Source organism: Perna viridis, chromosome 1 (genome assembly GCF_037379345.1).
Source record: "Perna viridis isolate PV_CMFRI_1.1 ecotype Kerala chromosome 1, ASM3737934v1, whole genome shotgun sequence".
NCBI lineage: Eukaryota > Metazoa > Mollusca > Bivalvia > Mytilida > Mytilidae > Perna > Perna viridis.
In genome coordinates, this window is record NC_142445.1 from 25,476,991 (window position 1) to 25,498,749 (window position 21,759).

Sequence of the window (21,759 nt, forward strand, 5' to 3'; positions counted from 1 at the left end):
GTAGGCCAAAGAACGAAAAGGAGATTTTCATTGATGTGTTTACTGAAAATCTCAAAACCATGAATTCAAGAACCCACCAACTTGTGCTTCTTCTGTAATCCATGAATTAAAGTACTTGCATGGTACCTTCATTTTAATCTGCCTATTTGTGTTTTGGTCCTTTGGTAGTTTCTTGATAAAAATTTTGTAACTTTGCTCATTTGTTTTGCTTATTGAGCCCCAATATCACTAAAAAATTTATGCCGTTTTAGTATTGTTACTCACGATATGCTCCTACTCTTTTAGCCAACCTTAATACCTTGAACTGTCGCTACACCCATACAGAAGATAGAGACAATAAGACATTTGGTGATCTTGAACTTGACTGGGAGGTACAAGGGGATGGAAATCTGTTAAAACAGTTTAATGTTGTCTGGTACAATGATGATGATAGAGTTATCCAGACCAAATATGTCAGCCCTGACTTCAGACATACTGTGATACCAGTCATTAAGAACAAGTAAGTATTTTTTTTTAATTTGAAATTCTGTGTTTATACTCACTTATTGTGACTCATTCTTATTTCATGTTTAAAAGATTGAATACATGTACTGTTCGTATGATATTTACAGTATTTTCAACTAACAAGATTTACTATAAATTTTAAAATATTTCAAGAAGATTAGAATCTTTCATAGTTTTTACAAACGATTGATTTTTTTTATCTTATTTTTGGAACTACCAGAATACTGATTGTTAACTTCATTGTGTTGAAATTATGTATATGGATGCTGTTTTCTACAAGTTATTTTAATTGTGTAAGTTTTAATAATAATGAACAAAAATAAATGAATTCCATTTTTTGACTCCCAATACAGATCTGTTTACAACATGACAGTAGAACCAGCCTATTTCACTGAGACCCTACCACAGATACCACAGAGTATACAGCTGGTTATCCCTGGACCCCCAGACCCTCCTGAAATATTCCTCAAGTCCGTCAGTCCTGAAGAGTTTGTTGTAGAGTGGGGTGAACCAAGGTTATATGGTGGGATAAAGGTCAGAGGTTATCAGGTAGGTCATGGTTACTTAATTTTAAGTTTGGCCAAGGTTAGGGGTAATTAGGAAGGTCAAAGTTTAGTGCAATTATATAGGTCATGGTCATATGCTCCAAGTAGGGTAATGTCAGAGGTTATTGTGTAGGATATATCAAGGTAAGTTTAATATAATTTATTAGTTGTGTTATCAAACAAACAGATCATAAAAGTCTATTGTAGAAATTTATAATGAACCAAGAGTTAAAAAATATCGTTATTACAAACTATCTGATTTTATGAGACACTATTGAATTTGGTGAATTTGAATTGTGTTCGTTGTCCATAAATTTTTACACTATTGAATTTGGTGAATTTGAACTGTATTCGTTGTCCATAAATTTTGACACTATTGAATTTGGTGAATTTGAACTGTATTCGTTGTCCATATCGTTGTCCATAAATTTTCATTTTAAAAATTCTTAGAAGCTTATTCTGCTTTAGATTTTACCATTTGAGCATAGCTGATTTTTTAGCTGATGATTGAATTTTCCATTATTCTCTTTCATATGCACAAGTTATGTAAATATTGAATGGAGCATTGTTAATAAAAAAGCACTTTTCTCAATCAATGGGATAATATGGAAGTCAACAATTGATCCCAGCTTTTCATCTAAGTGTTCTTATTGTGCCGCATTCTACAAACAAGAGACAACCCAATAATTAATACCCTTTTATAGTAATAAATTTCCTTTCTTTGGATATTGATATTTCATATCAAAGGCTTTTACTATTGATTCCTAATATTTATTTGTCTTTTTCGTTCTGATGATTACTTTTTTTTTTGATAACTATCTTCCATTATCATTTTAAGTCCAATATTAAAGAATTTTTTACAGTAATGTTACAAGATTATTCAAATAAAATCAGCTTTTTTATATCAGTTATTGTTGGAAGAATAAAGAATTTCTTAAGTTTTATACCCCGCCACAGGAAGTTGCAAAGTATAATGTGGTCCTTCAAAAAGTTATGTGGTAGTCCGTCTGTCTTCCAATGGATTCCAGATGATAACATTAGAAGATATTGAAGGAACTTTGTCAAACTTTTTATAGTTACATGTATTTGAGAATCATAAAATACAGATCAAGTTCAAATTTCAGTTTGATCTGATTATTTGCAAGTTTTAGCCAGTTTTGAGTTGTTTTTAACACCAAAAGTTGTTTCCAACATGGTATCATTTAATGTCCCATTAGATGCCTGTTTGCTGTCCCAGTGTTCAACCCTTTATCTATACCTGTTGGTCTAAGCATTTACTTTTTAATCTTAAGATTGTACTAATGTTGGGCCATACCAAGTTAATTTTTTTGGTTCTCATGCCATTTTTTTTTTCATGTAAACAAATATGGAAGGGAGACATTTCTCTTAATATTGTTCATAGCCAGATTTTTAAAAAAATGACAAGGAAGATGCTATTTTGATTTTATATTATTGATCAGTAATGAGGTACCCTGAAAAAGACGAGGGATGGCCAAAGAATTAAAGGAAAATTGAGTTTGCCTTCACATTGTTAGATTAATTTGTGAGATTCCAGAAGCATGAATGAATAGTGTATGATTAGAGGCTTATATGTTTGCTTTTCTGTTTTATTTACCAGTACTTAATTTTATATTAGATTACATGTGTATTGTGTATATATGAATATCTTTTTTGTAGGTGTACTTGAATGACAAGAAAGCAGGAAATGAACTGAACCATTCCCACAGAAAGGCTGTTATACCTTGTAAACCTAATAGGTCAGTTGCATGATATTTAAGGCAAAAAATGATATATGGACTTACAATTTATAAATATTATTACTGCATTAGGAATGTTTCGTTGAATAAAGGTATTTGAAATCAGTTCAAAGGATGTTTAGAAACACCATAAAGATTCTGTGAGGTGATTGCTAGCTTCATTAAAAGAATCCTAGATAATTTAACATTTTTGTGTCTTAAAACTTTTTGATAAACAGATAGTTTAATTCATAAAACAAATATAAGGTTTTAGCTATTTGTTTTTAACAAAACAAATTCTCTTTTTTTTTCAGGAATTACAGAATACAGCTAGTTGCCCTCAGCTCAAATCCTGAGTACAGTGACTCACCAAAATCAAATGCCTTGTTTATTTCAACCTCCATACATTCTCCACGCCAAACTGAGGCTATGGATGACTGGGCATTAGCAGATGACCAGGATATACCAGTCAAGGTCACTCAGATCACTGACTCCTCTATACATCTGGATTGGAGTACTTTCTTAGAAATCGATGGGATTTCTGCTTACAAGATTCAGTGGAGTAGTGTTGCTCAACCTGCTGTAAGTGGTTGATCTGTCTATCTGTCTGTTTGATAGTCCTTTTAGAAGCTGATTTTGTTGTTGTTATTGTTTTTTTTTTGCATTACATGTATTTTATCAAACTCATTCAACCATTTAGAATTGTGACAAGACAAAGAAATAGAGCTTAGAAAAAGAATTAATGTTGCTTAGAACTTTTTAAGTGCTGTACTTTTAGGTTTTTTGCTTGTTATGATATTGGTAGATTTTGGTTCTATTTTTTTTCTTTTTTTGCTTAAAGAAGGTAATTGGAAGTGATGGTTTCATTAAAAGTACAGATTTTTAACTTTTAACTGTTCATAAAATTTGTCATAATTTTTCTTTGGTTTAATTTTGCAGCAAAGAGAAGTAAGACTGGCAAGTCAAGACAGCAGCTGTGTCATCAACAACTGTTTACCTGGAACTACGCATTTTGTCCGTCTGCTTGCTTTGGATGATGATGGCCAGATCAAAGAGAGGTCAAAGCAGTACACAATACAAACTTCTGCTCCACCAGACAGTCCCATACTCACTGTTAGGTAAGCTAGAACCTTTTGTTTCAAGTTGAGTGAAAATAGAGATTTTTACTCTAGTTTAAATTCAAATTTTGTGCTGCTTTATGGATTGCAATGTCACTCACACAAACATTTCTCCTCTTTCATTTATAGGGCTTGTAACTTCCGTTACATTGCTGTACAGTGGGACAAACCCAACACCTATGGAGATGCTGTCATCACAGGCTACAAAGTCTATGTAAATGGTATAGTAGAATCTATACTGAATGCTGATCAGCTAAGTTTTACCTTTACACATGGTAAATGGTGCCAAGAATATGCATTTCAAGTTCAGGTAAGCTGAATGGTCAGTTCTGATCTGGTAGTAAATAGGGATAATTTTCTTCCACTTATTAACCGACTTCTGTCATTATTCAAATCTAATTTTCTGCTATGGTCTATATTTACTGAATACTAGTATTTACGTCTGATATGGCCAAATTCCATTCTCTGTTGTACCAAATGAAATTATCTTTTAGTAACTTGACTCGGATTTTAACATGTTGTTTCAACCTTTTGGTCAAAATCTTTGGAAGTTAATAACAATAAAGCTTAAAATAATTTTCTTTTTCAAATATGAAACTTATTCAAAATTTTATAAATATATCAACACTTACACATTTGCATAGTAAGCAGCAACTTGGTTATTTATGCATATTCTTGCTTTATAAATTACAGCATGAGTTTATTGCTGGAAGCATTTCATTTTTTAAAGTATTTCATATTATAATGTCATATTTCAGGCCTTAACTGCATTTGAGAAGCTCCACAGTAAAGTGAGTGAGCCATTACTAGTCACATGGCCTGGATGTAAACCTCCAATGCTGAAACGTTTGCCAACACACAGTAGCTCTAACATGAGGATTGGTTGGGAGGATCCTTACCTCACAGATGGTGTCAAGGTCAAACATTTCAGAGTAAGTAAAAATGGAAGGAGACTGCACTTTCAATATATAATAGAAGGTTGTTTAATGTTACAGTTATATTTCAATTTTCTCCAAGTCAGGAGATAAATTTTGAAGGAGTTGATGGACAAAATACTGGCATTCCTTTTCTAAAACTTGAAAAATGTAGCTGTTGCCTGAAATCTTAATTTTTCACACATTTTTAACCCAAGTTTTTAAAGCGCATTGCTCCAACTTAACAGTAATGAGAAGTCTTGGATCCAGAAGGTTTCTGCATACATGAATTTCAAAATATTGAAGATATGCTGTAGGTATTAAATCTTTGTCGGATATTCTTTGGTTTTTTTCCCCCTATTATTGGGTGATAGGTCATTAAAATTTCATCCACAGCTTTTCCTGTCAAGTTATGATGCTTTTATTCAAATATAGATTGTAAAAATTTATATGCCATTGATAGAATTTGTGAAACTTGGCAAGTTTCATCAACTATATTATGTAACATTTAATTTCTTTGACCCTTATAGGCTTGTTGTATGGAGGAAGGTACAGAGAAGATGGTGCAGAGTATAGGACCTATCCACCCTGACAGTAGAGAGGCCGAGTTCAAACATCTGAAGAAAGGCGGCTATAGTGTTTATGTTGAAATTCATGTATGTATGCTCTCTGTGTGGACAAGAAAAGAATTAAAAATCTAAAAGAAAATTACAGTGATACGCATTTATAATAATGCATGGCTACACAATCAGTATGTCATCTTGATGAATTGGCAAATATTAGAACCCTCAAATATTTATGCATTTGAAGTAACACTTATTTTAGTAACAATTAAGTTTTTTATGAAACTTTACAAAATGATCACCAGTCCCTCAGAGTTAATGGATTTTCAGCAAAAAATTTTGCAATTTTTCCTTGAAAATGACAGGTCTTATATGCTTGATAAGCCTATTGATTTTAGCTATAAAAACACATTTTTAAAACCAGTTTTATGATTTGTTTTGATAGTTGTATGGTACCAGTGAGATAATATGTACAGAAGCCATCAGACTTCAGCCATCTTTGTCACCAGATGCCCCTCGCATCATGGTTACTGTTGTCGGTATGGAGGAGCGTAGAAAGATTGAGAAAGTCACATGTGATCTAGTCAATATTAGAGATAGGTAGGTACAAAGGAGACAGTGTCGGTTATGCATTCATATTTTATATTAGAGATTGATTAATTTGAAATTTGAATGTCTTTCATTTGATGTCCATAAGTGCATGTCTCTTCTAAAACTTCATTTTGTAAACCCATTTGTCATAGACTAGTAAAACCTTTACATGTCTGCCTTAACTTTGAACATTTAAATAGTGATAAATTTATTTAAAAATTCATAGCTGACTTGAGTTTTAAATCCTGCTTTTGGAGACTTTTGCAAAATCAAATTTGACAGCCTTCAAAACGAGTGAAAAACATAATAATTTGAAACATGATATACAGTCAATCAACAATGGCATTTTAGAAATTAACAGATGGGGTCCAATGAGTGAGAGAGAAGTAACCTTATGTTCATAAACTATAGACTTACTTTAGAACCCATGTGGTCACTGTATTTTTTCTTCTTCAGATTAATAAGGAAAGTTGGGCACAAATTGAAAGAGATAGGTGCTTTGACAAACCCTCTTCGTGCTGAGAAGAATCGTGGTGTGATAGAAGGTGCACATACCTTGTCCAGAGTGGAGGAATACTTAGAGGAATGTTTTGTAGCATTACAGCATTTCACAGGTATGAATATCTCTACAAAAAAACATACTTTGAACAGAAAGCAATTTTACACCCCATTCCATACCTATCTTGATCACCAGAAATTGATGTCTTGGAAACTGAAAAGTGAATTTAATGAAAGGGAATTCATTTGAAGACTTGAGATTTTCATTCACTATAGTCTTTTACAAGTTCTTTTTCCATATTTTACATAAGGTTATTTTAAACTACATGTAAAGGAAGATTATTGTCACAAATTTCTGTATCTGTTTTTGATTACCAATTAAAATCTTCCTCAACATTTTTAGATATTATCAGCATGTCATACATAACCTTGTGACTTTTTCTAATTGTGACATTTATTATATTTCAGGTCATTTAGAGGCTCATGTGAGCTGGTCTTGCCCCCAAACAAAACCAGAAATGGTTGTGACTGGATACAAAGTGTTAATAGATGGTAAACAGTATGGAAGTGCTATGCATGAAGGAATTAAAACTGTCAGGATTAAGGTTTGTTATAATAACTCTTTCATTTCTTAAACTTGGAAGTTGGTAAAATATAAGCAAGGTTTTCTTTTGTTGTTGAATAACCCATAAAGCACTTTGCTTTTCAACACTGTAATTTTTAGCACTGTGATCTCTGAAATTAATTTCTGTTAAAATGCACCGACTGTGGTATAATTTGGGGAGAATGCATAATTAGCTTGGGCATGCCTGTAAGCACTATGCTACCTCAAATTTATAGGAAGAAGGCTGCTGTTCTACTTGTAGTTTTTCCCATTTTTGCTTTGTTAATTGATCTGATAAAATAAGGCCTGATTAAAGAGTCCTATATTTATACAGATGATTTTCAGTCATTTTATCTTCTTTAAACTTATAAGTTCTTTATGACAAATTTCATCACAAATTCATTTAATGTTTCATAGTCAAGTATCATGTATCATTTCTGTTACAGTTAGGATTAGAACAACCAGTGTATAGACTTTCAATGATATCTATGTCGGAGAAACCTCAGGCCACCAGTGAGGACTCCAATGTTGTTGAGCTGTTGTCTGAACAGTTCAGACCTTTCGCTTTCTACTGCTACCATGCAGTACATAATGAAAGTGCCAAGTAAGTTTTGTAAAGGTTTTTTTTGTTTGTACCCACATTTTTATGAACTCATAAAGAACTGGAGATCATTGAATCTATAGAAAAAATGCAAAATGAGTTCTGTTATATGACTTTCTTGTATAGCTTTGTACCATTCACAACCTTTAATTCAAATTTATTGAGTACATTGACTGTGCATCTTTGATGTTTGTGTCCAAAAATCAGTTGTATTGAAAAGATGTATTGAATAGTTTGAAGACTAATTACCATACATATTATCTGGCCTTTAAATGCATGCCAGTTTTTATCATTTCTTTTTGTAGATGAAAAATGAAAGTTAACTTTCTCTCTGGATTTAATCATCTTTTTAAAAACAATAATTGTATTGATTCTTTATTTTTTAGGTGGCCAAACCAGGGATGCTGTAAATTCTCAGACTCATTAGCCTATGAAAGACAAGCTGCTAAGAAGCTAGCTAACCAGGGACTACTGAAGAAAAGAGTACCTCCACCTTCCTGTAGTCTTTTAGATATATTTGACGGAGAATACAAGCCATTCTTATCAACACACAATAAACAATATGCAACAGCAGTCCTATTCTGGACTCCTTGGTATGTATGGTCTGTTATTGGTGATGAGGGATCTTGTCCTACCCTTTGATTTTTATAGAGGGGTTAAGTTATATAATTTGGGAAATTAATTGGCTAGATTAAAATTTGTGGTGTTGAAAACAAAGGATAAACAGTTTGGTCAAACAAATAATAGTAGATGTACAATTAGTATGGGAAAAATACAAGGTAACAATATTATCTTCCTTCCAGAAAAAAAAACAAACAAGTTATTCCCTGATGTCTTCATTGTAAAATTTGTACAAATGATATTATTGAAAATGAGAAGATTTGGAGAAAAAAATATTCATAGTTTTATTTTTGCATTACCCTTTTAATTACCCTATTAATTTCTCTAAAACCTTTTGAAAAAGTTGTGCTGATTAAGGACAGAATCTTTAAGTTGATTGGAATACATCTACTCTTTCTTAATACTTTTGTCTTTTCTATGTATAGCATGTTTTATAACCTAATAGTTTTCTTTTTTTTTATTTCAGGTGCCTTGCCTCTCAAAACTTCATTAGCTATTACACCAGATTTGCCAAAGAAAACTCTTCACAGGTAAACATATAAGGTTTGATGTAAAAGGCACTGTTTTTTTTTTTTTTTACCTGCAAAAGTTTCTGAGAGCACAAACAAACAATTTGTATCATTTTACCTACCCTTTAAGTGTAAGTTTTTGTAAGAATCAGGGAAAATGGGAAAAATCAGAAAAGCGCATGTCAAAAACCCACCATCCGACAATGTAATTCCTTTCAAGGATACTTTCTCTATTTGAAAAGACCTTTATTTGCTCTCTGTATCACTGGATTTGCTCAGAAATTTGTCAATAGAATGTGAGAAAAATAGGTTTTCGACAGAGTAATTTGCCCTTGAAATGTTCATCATCAGTGCATTTCAATGAAATTATAACTCAGTTGAACAAAATGATATGGAAAATCATGTCTGTTTTCCTTGATTCTGATGGTGCAAATAGTCAAATTAAATATTCATAATGGTGGGTTTTTCATACCATGTTTCACCCACTGCCTGATTCTTACAGAAATGGACACTTAAGTGAAATTATTTGGAATTGTTAGTAAAACAGTTCTTGTCACACATATATATACATGTATATTTTATCTCATCAATGTGAAAAAGTAATGATTTTGCAAAGGTCTACCATAATTTGAAAAGTTCTAATGAAATAATACTTATTTGTGACAAGCATACCTTTCTAAACAAATACTTAGCTTTCCACACCACTCTGAATAAACTTCTATTGCATTTCAGTACAACTTCATAGCAGTTTCATGTGGAGTGACTGCCACTGCTGCTTCCAACAGGAAGTCACTGATACACAAGATCACATCTAGTGGTTGGAGAGAGGATAAATCTGTCTGGCATTGTACCTCACAGTGTGCCAGCTCTATTGATGAGGCTAGCAGTAAAGTATGGAAGACTACTTCATCGGGTAGGTTATTTATACACAGAACTAACTATTTAGCAGAACATAACTTCTTTTCAGTTAAAGGATTTATCTGGTTTAGGCTTTTGTGTACAAAATTAAAATTAAAAAAAAACATTGAAATAGATATAAAGAGACTTCTGAAGGTGTCTGGTGTAGACAGGTTTCCAGATTATTCAAGGTTTTTGTTCAGACAGGCTCTCAATGTAGCTCAAGTGAAAGTTACATTATTTTGGTATGTACAAGTCATGTATTTCACATAATTCACTTCATATGACTTTGGCAAGAATTCACTTCACATGGACTATGCAAAAAAAAAAAAAAAAAACACATGGACTATGCAACAAAATACACATGGACTATGCAAAAAAAAACCACATGGACTATGCAAAAAAAAACAAAAAACACATGGACTATGCAAAAAAAATCAAAATCAGTTGTTAATCTGAATTTTGTTTTGTCCTGGAAGTTCAATTTTCAGATTCTGTAATTTTAATGTTGACAGAAGAATGTGCTTTATCAAAGCTGTGCTTCAGAAAGGATGTTTTAAATTCACCCCTACTACCCCTTTGATTTTTTTGCTTACTACAGTTACATGAAGTACAGTAAGAATAAATGCTACTGTATCAAAACTTTAAATGCAATGGTATGTTAGCCTTTTGTACATTCTTCAGTAGATTTTTCAATAAAACAATCTACATCCTATTAAGTGAGTTATAATATGTGTTGTAGCTTCCATGAAGAGACCAGATGAGAATGGGTCCATGGTGGACTTGACAGAAATCCTTGGAATAGCTGGCGTACCCACAATGTTGGTCATACACCCTGACGGTATGTTATTTTACTGTGACAAATGATTAATTTGAATATACCATATTTTTCAGACTGTAAGTCTTTCTTTTTTTTCAACAGTAGGCCAATCTTAACTTATCGTCCATTTTATTTTAGAGATTTTTCATTTTTCAAAAGAAAATGTTTATTTGCAATGCATCATTGAATAATTCTTTAGATACTGGTAGACTATTTATATTGTAGTTCAGCCTCTGGTGCATTGTGGGATGTATTTTTCTGATAAAGTAACATTAACTTCCTGTTTGACGAAAGGGGATAGGTTACCATAAATGTTATCATACTGCTCACAGAACAGCTTATTCTGTTATCTATTTAAACATTATACTTTTGTCTAATGGCTTCCAGAATTTGGAAGATAGATGAATAAACTTTTTAACACCTTTCTTTTCATACTTTAAATTAGTAAATAACTGTTCTTCTTACTTGAAGTATTTATTTTGATTATGTTCTACAGGCTACATTGCATGGCATGGAAGATATCGTGCCTACGACTACGCAGGATTTTCAGCATTCATGCAACATACCTTTAGTGAAGTTCTTAATGTACCTAGCCCTGCTTATGGATATGATGCCTTTAAAAATGACCTGACCTTGGATGAAGAAGCCATCGGTAAGAAAATGTTTCAGTCCTTGAATGGGGGTTTCGTTAATGTGATGTTCATATTTCAGCTGTAATTATATCAACAAACTTTAAGGATAATTGCAACTTGGAAGCTTTGACAAAATACAAAGTTGTGCTTGTGAATGAATGATGAATAATGGAAAACAGTGCACTGTAGAACAAGTGCTGAAACACTTAAACAATAATTATTATACTATACATGTGGGTGGCATATAAATATAAATGGGAGCATACATTGACAGTGATTTTAGTTGCTTTTTAGATATCAACTTTTTATACAGAGGGTTGGGGGTATACCTAGAATGACAACATGTGCGACTTAATGTTTGATTTATATAAATTAACGTACATATAAGCTGACAATGCAACTCAATTCTCTGTTGTTTCAGAGCATACCAATTACAATGTATGTTTTAGGTTTTAAATACAAAAGCTGTCCAATGTCACTAAGAAAAAAATTCTAACTATTTTTGCATTGAGGTAGGTATATTTGCACCTAATATATTTAAAAGATGATTAGAATTCAGTAATTAATGATATACTTGTAACATTTTCAGAATCAGCATTAGGAATCGTGAGAGATCCATCAAGAGTTCCTACAATGAGAATACCTGCTGAGAGGGCCCCAAGTCCTGATAATTTGGATGTAAGCAAGTATGCCGATGAGAAGACAGTTGAACAGTTGTTTGTCAAGCGTAAACCACACAGCCCCCGCTCAATGAGGAAGAAATTGTCTGTCAACAAAAGACCATATTCTGCCTCAGCATATGTACAGCTTCTAAAGAGCCCTTACATGCAGAAAGTTGTACCTTCCCCCAAAGTTCTAAACAAAATGCTACGCCCAGCCAGCGCTCATGGTACTAGCGGCACAAGATTAGGATAAACAGATAATAAACATTAGATTTTGTTCCATGTGAATTCTTGTTAGGTTCTTATTTAAATTTTCTGTCTTGTTTCTATATGCATATTATTACTCAGTCGATATTTTAGACACGTTTAGGTTATAGATATTGGTTTCTTGTCTAGAGATCATGTTAGCAGATTACTGAAGTCAAGAGATGAAATCAAAATATATGTGATTATGAGTTTTATGTTTTTGCCAATTTGCATTTATTTATTATTGTCAAGTAGGTGTTGGTTACGATATTTTGTCTTTGACAGGACTAGTCTAAAGTTTCTGTGTGATATGACACAAGCATCTTGTTTTTTGCCTGGCTAGAAATATTTGGATATTCATGGTACTAATTGTATTTTTGAAATGAAACTTCAGAAAATATTTTTTTAAATTTAAATTTTCTTTATATATTAAAATAGCTCATCAATTGTTGAGTTAAAGTTTGTTTAATGTGAGTGTATGGTAAAAGTTAGTTAGAAAAGATTACCCATTTGAATTTGTTTTTTGTTGGTTTTGTATATGTATGGTACCAAGATTTTTTAATTTTTTTGTTAGCAAATTTTGTATCATATAAATTAAGCATGTAAAGTCAGCACATTTTTATATAGCACTTGTTAATTAAATTATAATCACTAGTAAAGGTATTTTGCCAATTGTTCATAAAATCATAAAATCTGTATCCAAATAATGTATAGAAATGTTTATACCGAGTTCGAATAGAGTAATCATGGATTCTATAAACTGGCCAACCTTATATGTGATAATTGATGTTGGTTTGTGATTCTTCATCATGAAAGACTACCTTGTACATTTTAAAGTATGAAGAAACTTAAGTTATTGTCTTATGGCAAAATCTGGAAAAAATCTGTTTAAAATCAGGGTTGCACTTACAATGTTTACTTTGTACAGCGTATTGATAAGCTTATCTGTGATATCATATTAAATGCACTTTGTACCACATTCTCTTGCGTCAGGGTTTTGACAGGAGTGTTTGACTCAAAACCTTGACTTACTAGAATTCATGCATGAACCACTGTTAACCAAAGATTTATTTAAAGCAACGAATTATGGTTGGTCATTCAGTTGTGTTTGAAGCTTGAGATAATTGCAGATTCATTTGAATGACTGTTGCTAAATTTGTTTTGCTGTTAATTTACCTCTTAGTTGCTATTTCAATGTTATAAATGCATATAATCATTTTGCATCTACATTTAATTGCTTGAAAAATTGGGTATTTTTGACAATATTGTTTTCAACTATTTTTACTACATTCCAGATATTTTGAAAAGCTTACTAATAGTTAAAGAAAATTACGTATGTATATCTATTTTTTATTTCTTAAATATTGTATCTCAGAAATGTTTTTCCGTCCAGTGTATTCTGTGATCAAATAAAACTTGGTTTTTCCTGGTTGTGATAATTATTATTTATATATGTATTATTTTAACGATTTATCCAAAGAGTTGATTTAGTAACCATTTTTACTTTTAAGTATTTTGTATTAATTGTTTACATTTTACGAAGTTATTTTTAATAGGTCCTGGTGTTTGTAGCTTGTGTCATGGTTTTTTTTTTTGTAAGCTGTCTAACATTTGGTTAATTATTGTTTGGTTGACAGTATTGGTGTAGACGACAACATCAATTGTTTGGTAAATAAAATATTAGAGAACTTTCCTAGTTATGATTTACATATTTAAAGAAGGAATGGAAGAGAAAGGAATGTTATTAATTTATCTTCAACCTACTGACAGTCATGATTTCCACACATACATGTAATTAAATGCCTTGCTGAGAGCAGCTTGATACATTACTCTGGACAGCGTAGGCAAGTATGGACATACCATTCAAACGTGATACAGCTTTAAAATTTGATTACAGTTAAATATTTTACACAAGATAAAAATTTGACTAGAATTTAAGTTATCCAGAAATCAGAAAAAAAATACTTGTTTCTGGCCCTTTTGTGGCCCTTAATTCTTTATTGGCTTGAATCACACACACACACACACACACATACACACCAAAAAAATCAGTCTCTATCTTGCTTTTGTGCTATGGCACCTTGAAGTAAAATTTATTTGAGATCCATTTACTTTTACTCAAGTTATTGTTTGAATATAATGAAAATGCTCATTTCTGGCCCCTAATTTCAAAAATGTTCTAGTCTTTACCCCAAAAATCAATCTCAGTCTTCCTTTGGTGGTATGGCACCTTGTAATACAATTCACAGAGGTCCATTGAAGAAATGTTTCTAATTTTGAACAGGTTATACAAACTAACCCAGTTTGTTACAGTTTACACTTAAAAAATATGTAAACTGACCCAAACCAGAGTGTTTAGTATCTGTTCAAAATTTAGAAACATTCCTTATAATCAAATTTCTAATGGATGACAGTCTAAATATTGATAATTGATTCATTATCAATCATATGTAGATTTGTTTGGGATTATAACCGTATTTGCTCAGAGAACCAACCAGTCTGAAAAGTTGTCTCAAATCAAATTAAATTAATCACTGCAAGTCAAGTCCAGAAATCAGGAAAATCCATGTTTTGGTCCCCAATTTCTAAAATGTTCAAGTCTTACCAGCAAAATCAATCCCAGCCTTCCTTTGGTGGTATAAAATATTGTGAAACGATATAGACATTCCTATGCTTTTACTCGAGTTATATAGTTAAATTCTATGAAACACTTATTTTTACTTCTACTTCTAAAACTGTTGGAGCTGTAATCCTTAAAACCAATACTGTACCAACTTTTGTGATGTTGCAGTGTTTTTGTCAAATTCTATGCACTTGAACTTAGCCAAATTGGTGTTTTTAATTTTAGTAAAGTAAGAAAACTACTTTCAGAATAATTATATTCTATCAAATCACAACACCAACCTTCCTTTTGTCGTTCGGAACTTTGTAATACAATTTGTCAAAGATCAACCAACTAATATTCTAGTTATTACATGAAAATTACGTGTCAACAGTCAACAAAACTGCACCATACCATTATACAACCACAAATTGTTTGTGATCGTATAAAGTGATTTACAGCATACATCTTCTCATAGAGATACATTTACAGTCCCATATTAAATTTATTTCTCTTTGTTTCATTTTTTTAAGTTATGCTAGTATTATCCTGAACAATGAGTGGTTTGTGGTCCAAATAAGATTTTTTACTTTTTTGTAATGAGAAGCAACTCTGAATTTCACAAAAAGTCAATATTTGAAGTCTAGCAGATATGTCAATAATGACCATTTTCATGTACCTGGTGTTCAAAATATAGTATTAAGAATATGGTTAATTTGCCAAGTCAAAAAAAAAGTTGGGACTCTCTGTATCCATCTCACAAGTGCCAGAAAAAAGTTAAGATTGCATAGTGGACCCTCAAAAACAGATTTTTGTGTAAATCATAAACAAGTGCACATCTATACATGAATATCCCCAAAGCTATTCCTTTCTTGTTTCATTCTAATCCAAGGTAATGTGATTGGGATAATATAATAACAAATTATCCTTCATCTTGCTTTACCATAAGTTTGGTAAACCTTTAAAAAATGAGATAGCATTTACATGGTCATCTTCATACTGAAGTTACCGCCTTGCTGGTCTCAGGGTAGTGTACATGTCTTGAGTGCAGGAAGTCAAGGGTTTGAACCCAGAGTAATTCACACCATAATTTAAAGTCACAGCTCACCCACCATGCACTCAATATTTCAGGGGATAAAGTGACAATTGGTTGGCTCAGTCAGAATATGTGTTGGAGTGAAGCATGCCTTCCTGTGGGCTGTCGCTTCTGTAAGCTAGCACAATAAAGATCCAGCTAAGTGTATTGGACTAGTACAAAGCAAGGTCTTATGATGTAAGATTTAGGAGGTACTAAGTAGAAAAAAATCTAGACAGATAGAACAGCCACCAATGCTTAGAGATTATTAACCTAACAACTTATGCTTGCTTTATTCCTTGTATTGCACATGGTAGAACCTCCTGGTGATGAATTTGGCATTGTATTTTGACAAGTACTTCTTGTAAATAGTTAATTTTAATCTTATTATGTATTTGATTTCTAATCCTGCTGATGAGAGGTTACTCCTCAAAACACGTGTACAGCATATCAAAATTTGAAATATTACATGTAAAATTATTGGTATTTTAGTATTTGATACTGTTTATTTTTTAGAAAAAAAATCAACAAGTGAGTAAAATGTAATATTTACCATTCTCATCTAACTCCATGTATTTTTAAGTTGTCGAATCTTGACTACTGTAACTATGCAATTGAGCAAATGGGTCATTTCCAACTTTCCGGTTTTTGCCCTGATATTCACTTCTGTTATACAGACTTTCCTTTAACCTATTCCTTTTGAATTTATCAGTTTGGTACTTTTTTTATTTATATTACCCTTCATTGGACAATTTTTCACATGACTAGAATATAACTTATAATTTATTTTATTTACATAATTACATACTATAAACACTATTCACTAATTGAAAAACAAAATATGCCCTAAAACAATATTCTAATTCGGGAACCTAAACCAACAACATATTGGCAGGTAATCAAAATTACATTTAAGTACTTCTCTGTCTAAGAATCAGGCAAAATGTGTACATGTATAAGGAGTGGCACATGAAGTAAAATTACACAGAGATTTTAATGCATTACCCAAGTATTTATATCTCATAACCTCAAGAAATTACTGTCAAAGTGTTTGTACAGTTTGCCTTTTTTAAGATATCGATAGTTCAAATTTAGTTGAAATGCACAATGGAAAAATGGTGGGAAAATTTTCCGGAAGTTTTTTCTTAAATAAGCAGTCAAAAAATATCTATGTCACCTGTGCTTCAGGATAAATTTAAATAGCTTTTCAGTTGTTTTCTAGATCTATTTTAATATATTTGAGGCAAAAAAGACCAAATTGAGAAAGGTGATGTGCCACTCATTGCCAGAACGGTACTTAAAAACTTACAGCTTACAGATTGTAAAGATACAAATTGTGTGCTTTGTATTGATTTTGTTATTTCCTGAATGCTGAGGGAAAAATTAGCTCCTTTGTCAGTACGTTAAACTTTCCACATACCATAATAAACATGTAATATTTTTATATCGAGATAATAAAAATGCTACTAAATCAGTTCACTTTTTATCCAAAATCATAACAGACATTACATGTAATTCACTATTAAATGTAGTACTGATACATATTTTTTCATGCAAAGAAGTATCTTTTGATACTTTGAAATTTGTTTTTAAATTACAGAAACAAAATAACTTTAAATACATTCTTATGAGAAAAAAATTTCTTTTGCATTTTACAAGTTTCAAATAAAAACATACAAAAATATAAAACTCTTTACTCAGGTGTATAATGGATACATAATGTTATTAGAATATCTGTCAGTTGCGCATTTCTACATTAGGTATTGGAAGAATTTGTACAATATTTCATTAGAAAATTTAAAATACCAACACTAATGCAGATAAAACAATGAGCTTTTGACCAATAAGAATACAGCTGATTTATGACCAAATTTGGTAACGACTATGGCAATAATATATTCAATTCACAGATCTTTACTTTAATTGCTGTGTTGGACATACAACACTGAATGCACATATCGAAATTTTGTTTCCACCAACTAGTTATCCACATATATCCCATGGCTACTGCAATGTCTCACCTTTCGTCACCTGCAATGTATCAAAATATGAAATGAAATTGCTATAAATGTATGAACACATTATATAAGTTGAAAATTTTATGCAAAAAAAATAAAAGTCACAAAATCTAAAAATTACTGTCGGCACTTTTGGAATTGACATTTCACACAGTAATCCGGTATTTATTTAGGTTGGTTGAACTATTTACTAACAGGGTAGAAAACTCACTCAAATTCTAGCCAGTCATCAATACAATTTTTCAATATATTTACACTATGGCTATGTAATTTTTTTACTAAAATTAGCCAGTCCTGCCAAAAAAAATAGCCAGTCACGGGCTGGTGGGCAGGCTACTATTTCTAACTCTGTGACAACTCCATTGGTATGACAGGTTTCAAAGAAGGACAATGATAGTTTTTCATTGGTTGCATATCATCACAAGATATTGCCTTTTCTACTAAAGTTAGATATCATTGAGATTGAATCCCTGTCTGTGGGCCCCTGCCATGGCAATTAAGCCATATATCAAGGTCATAAGCCAAAATCTATGATACATGGCACATCATCATTTTTATGTGATCTACCCACACACCAAATATCAAAAGCCCACATCAAAAGACAAAAAAGTTACAGCCCAGGCTTGAGGTTGTCACCCAAAATAAAGGACCTACCCACATGCCAAATATCAAAAACCTACATTGCAAGACCAAAACGTTACAGCCTGGACACGAGCTTGTAACAGACGGACACATGCACGCACAGATAGAGTGATCACTATAGGGTGACCGCTACTGTTTTTGGCACAACCCTAATGATTTGATATAAAAATCACCTTAATTTTTTATGGATTTCAATTTGTATATAAATAGTGAAATGGGAAAATTTTACAACTGATGTCAATTTTTAACTCTTTTTGTATACAAGTTTGTCTGGTATCCAATGCAGACATGAAAATGCAGGAACTTTTATCTTTTGTTATCAAAAACTACATCCTCCCAACCTAAATACACACAGGAATTTTTCAACAAACTCGCAGAAATATACAAAAAAATGCATATTACCTTAAAACCTCAAATATATCATAAAATATGTTGAAGTGAGAATGTCTAGACATTTAAGAAATAATTTTCTCAGTAGCTATGAATGTGGCATAAGTTCAAAAGTTTATTACTAAAATTTTATGTTACTGAAGTTTTTTTTCCAAATCAGGAACACCTGAACTAAAATATATAAACACACAAATTAAAATGGGATTAGTAACACAAGAAGAAACAGCACCACCAAATATCCCTTTAAATGAAACTGAAGATCCCAAAAGCCAAGTGAAACTGGGCAAAGACATACAAATCATACTCATTTACTTTAAAATAACTTATATTTAAATAATGCAAAATAAAAGAATGTATTTTCATGCTTACAGTCCAACAGTCTTGGGGAAAAAAATAAACATCAACAAACCCAAATGTTTTAATATTTCCTATAAAAGTTTTTCAAAAAATTTAGTAGCCCTATTCAACTTTAACTTGTTCTGAATTTGAGATTGTTGCTTTAGTCACATGATGATAAAAAAATAGGAATTGTAACATATTATGAAAACCTAAACTATGTGTAATCTACACTCCAGCCAAAACTGATGTGCAACCAAAAGGATATTTCAGTCAAGCTGCTTACTAAAGAGAGGGTAATACGTAGATTTCACTTAACTGCATACCTGTTAATTGCATATTTTTGATAAATACAAATGACTTAAAAACACAAATCCATCCCTTTTTTGTTCATTTGCAAGATTTTTTTTTCAAATTTACTTAATACAACAATTTAGGTATGGTGAATATATCAAAGAAACAACAACCCAACCTGCATGAAAATGTCATCCCAAGGCCAATGAATGACAGGGAAATCGTCACACCACAGGGCAGGCTGCAGCTAGCCCCAAAACATCATTATACACAGGTACAGCAAAAGAGTTGCCCATATATACTAAAGTAACATAGCAATAAACTAAAGGTGAAAACAAAACAAGACATACAGAGGCCAGAAATTCCTGACATGGGACAGGCGGAAAAAATGTAGCAGGGTTTAAATAATTTGACGTGATCACAACCCACATCCTTTTTAATCTGGCCACTAAAGTAAGTTAATCTGGCCACTAAAGTAAGTTTAGGTAATACAATTAAGAAGTTAGGGATCACAATCAAATGTAACAAGATAATTGGTTACTAACTAATGTTGTAAAAGTACGTGCACCGAATTTAGGTCACAAAGAAGTGTTATCAAGTACAATGGAAATCACAGGAACATTATAAAATTTCCTAGGTTTCAAAAGCAGTGCATAATATCATAACACCCTGTGCAACGAAGACCAATTCATGTATTTTACTTCTCTTGAGGCCTAGAGAATTATTGTTCTACAGAATCTGTATGTTCAACTAGATCATCTTCATCACACTACAATTTTGAATAACGAAATCATAACAATTATGTGTACTGCACACACACACACACCTATACATTCTAAAACACATCTACTCAATGCATTTAAATTTATGTACTGACAATCGAAAAACTTGTTAACATTCTTTTATGTTTTTCTGTAAATTAATAGACATTTTTATGATATCAAGACTACTAAATGTGATAGAATTATTCTTATTATGAAATTCATTACTTGTTTATGGTTGTTTCTGCATGAAACATGATGTTTATTTACATTTTTATGTGAAAATATTATTACCCTTGCTTCAATATATTCTACTTTTCTTTCTAACTGTGTAAGCTTTTCATTTAAAGTTGCAAGCCTTGATCTACAAGATGTGTCTGAAAAAAAGGAAACAAAGGTACTTATCAGCCATTACAATCTTATATACAACTTCATTTTTTATAAATGAAGTTATATTGTATTGTAAATTCAAACAATTAAATAAAGTAAGTTCGGGATTCAGTGATATTGACATTCCAGTGAACAAGGTTGTAAGATTATAATAAATAGTTGTTTTATCCAACTGACAGGAAGTTGTTGTTTAATTTTTCCAAAAATGAATGACAGAATCCCACCATATGGCATACACACAAAAATAATGTGTTAAAATTTTAAGCCGCTTTGATGAGTAGTTGCTGAGACAAATGACAAAAAAAATGTTACAGACAGAAACAGTACAGCACTGACAATGATAAAATAGTATATCCCCAACTTGTAGCAAATACTGGCTTTTGATTGGTTTGTTACCTGTCAGTACAAATCCCATACCCCCGTCTGGTTGCTAAACATCATGGATATATTGTTTGTGTGTTGCTAATGATGTTAGAATGCCATGGCAAACATGTATAGGTGTTCTTTTTCAAAGGATTTGTATCCTTCCATGTACATGTAAATTATTCCATGACGAAATATTTTCAAATCTCTTAAGTCTTTAATATTTATATTATAACACTGTATATATGTTTTACATTTACACTAGCATAAATATTTCATGAATGAAAGCAGAACTTTACATCATGATAACATGGCTACAGCTGTCACTTTACCAGTGGAAAAAAAATATAAAACAGAATAAAAACTAATTAATCCCACATACACTACACTAAGAGTGGAATGGTTCTCTAACACTAAGTCCAACCTGAGTGAAACTTGGTGTTACACCGACATAGTCTGTGTTTAACACCAAGATTCTACATGGCCAACACTGACCTTTTGTATATTGTAATTCAAAATGACAACAAAGCAGGGTCTCTTGTGAAAAATGATATAAGTCAAGTGCCTACAGGTGGCATGCCTGTGAGTGTGTAGTAGGAAGTGGGAAGTAACTCAATGAAATAGGACACCAACATTCATTAACTCCATACCAAAAGAGTTTAAAAAATCTGAAATCTTCTTGATACTGCCAGTTATCACTTCAATGTACTCTCTGTTTGCCCAGTCTTGCTGGATAGGTCTTTGATGTGCTTGTCCGTGTTGGGCCATGATTGTTGACAAATAAATTAAAAACCGTACTGTTTTGTTAGGCGCAATTTTATTGGACA

General features: G+C 31.9%; 2 protein-coding genes across 9 annotated transcripts in view; one reads left to right on the plus strand and one right to left on the minus strand.

The window, feature by feature from the left end:
* LOC148627952 (uncharacterized) overlaps window positions 1-13,750 on the plus strand; it is a 78,600-nt gene extending 64,850 nt beyond the window's left edge. For all 7 annotated transcript variants that reach the window (XM_088582085.1, XM_088582093.1, XM_088582103.1 and 4 more), the window contains 18 exons: window positions 286-499; window positions 858-1,053; window positions 2,727-2,806; window positions 3,100-3,367; window positions 3,725-3,903; window positions 4,033-4,213; window positions 4,662-4,835; window positions 5,348-5,473; window positions 5,826-5,980; window positions 6,428-6,585; window positions 6,938-7,074; window positions 7,520-7,677; window positions 8,061-8,267; window positions 8,762-8,825; window positions 9,537-9,717; window positions 10,444-10,542; window positions 11,018-11,173; window positions 11,743-13,750. In XM_088582085.1, the coding sequence (XP_088438211.1) occupies window positions 286-499; window positions 858-1,053; window positions 2,727-2,806; window positions 3,100-3,367; window positions 3,725-3,903; window positions 4,033-4,213; window positions 4,662-4,835; window positions 5,348-5,473; window positions 5,826-5,980; window positions 6,428-6,585; window positions 6,938-7,074; window positions 7,520-7,677; window positions 8,061-8,267; window positions 8,762-8,825; window positions 9,537-9,717; window positions 10,444-10,542; window positions 11,018-11,173; window positions 11,743-12,068 (3,059 nt within the window). In that variant the 3' untranslated portion in view covers window positions 12,069-13,750. The remainder of the gene's footprint in view (window positions 1-285; window positions 500-857; window positions 1,054-2,726; window positions 2,807-3,099; window positions 3,368-3,724; window positions 3,904-4,032; window positions 4,214-4,661; window positions 4,836-5,347; window positions 5,474-5,825; window positions 5,981-6,427; window positions 6,586-6,937; window positions 7,075-7,519; window positions 7,678-8,060; window positions 8,268-8,761; window positions 8,826-9,536; window positions 9,718-10,443; window positions 10,543-11,017; window positions 11,174-11,742) is intronic.
* A 2,760-nt stretch (window positions 13,751-16,510) lies between these two features.
* On the minus strand, window positions 16,511-21,733 carry LOC148627953 (putative protein BRICK1-A). 2 transcript variants are annotated; one of them, XM_088582151.1, is made up of 4 exons: window positions 21,583-21,733; window positions 20,474-20,556; window positions 20,120-20,187; window positions 16,511-17,769 (listed from the first exon to the last, which is right to left on the minus strand). In XM_088582151.1, the coding sequence occupies exons 1-3, from the start codon at window positions 21,698-21,700 to the stop codon at window positions 20,140-20,142; spliced, it is 249 nt and encodes an 82-aa protein (XP_088438277.1). In that variant the 5' UTR covers window positions 21,701-21,733; the 3' UTR covers window positions 16,511-17,769; window positions 20,120-20,139. The 2 variants fall into 2 exon arrangements, with proteins under 2 accessions (XP_088438277.1, XP_088438287.1); XM_088582161.1 differs by lacking the exon at window positions 20,120-20,187.
* Between the last annotated feature and the right edge of the window lie 26 nt (window positions 21,734-21,759).

What these genes read in the sequence shown, in the direction of transcription:
- LOC148627953 (XM_088582151.1), bottom strand. Translation starts at nt 21,700, where the DNA reads ATGGCCCAACACGGACAAGCACATCAAAGACCTATCCAGCAAGACTGG. An exon ending in AGATTTTTTAAACTCTTTTG is followed by an intron (nt 20,557 to 21,582) that starts GTATGGAGTTAA and finishes CCTTTTTTTCAG; the next exon opens with ACACATCTTGTAGATCAAGG. An exon ending in TAGAATATATTGAAGCAAGG is followed by an intron (nt 20,188 to 20,473) that starts GTAATAATATTT and finishes TCAAAATTGTAG; the next exon opens with TGTGATGAAGATGATCTAGT.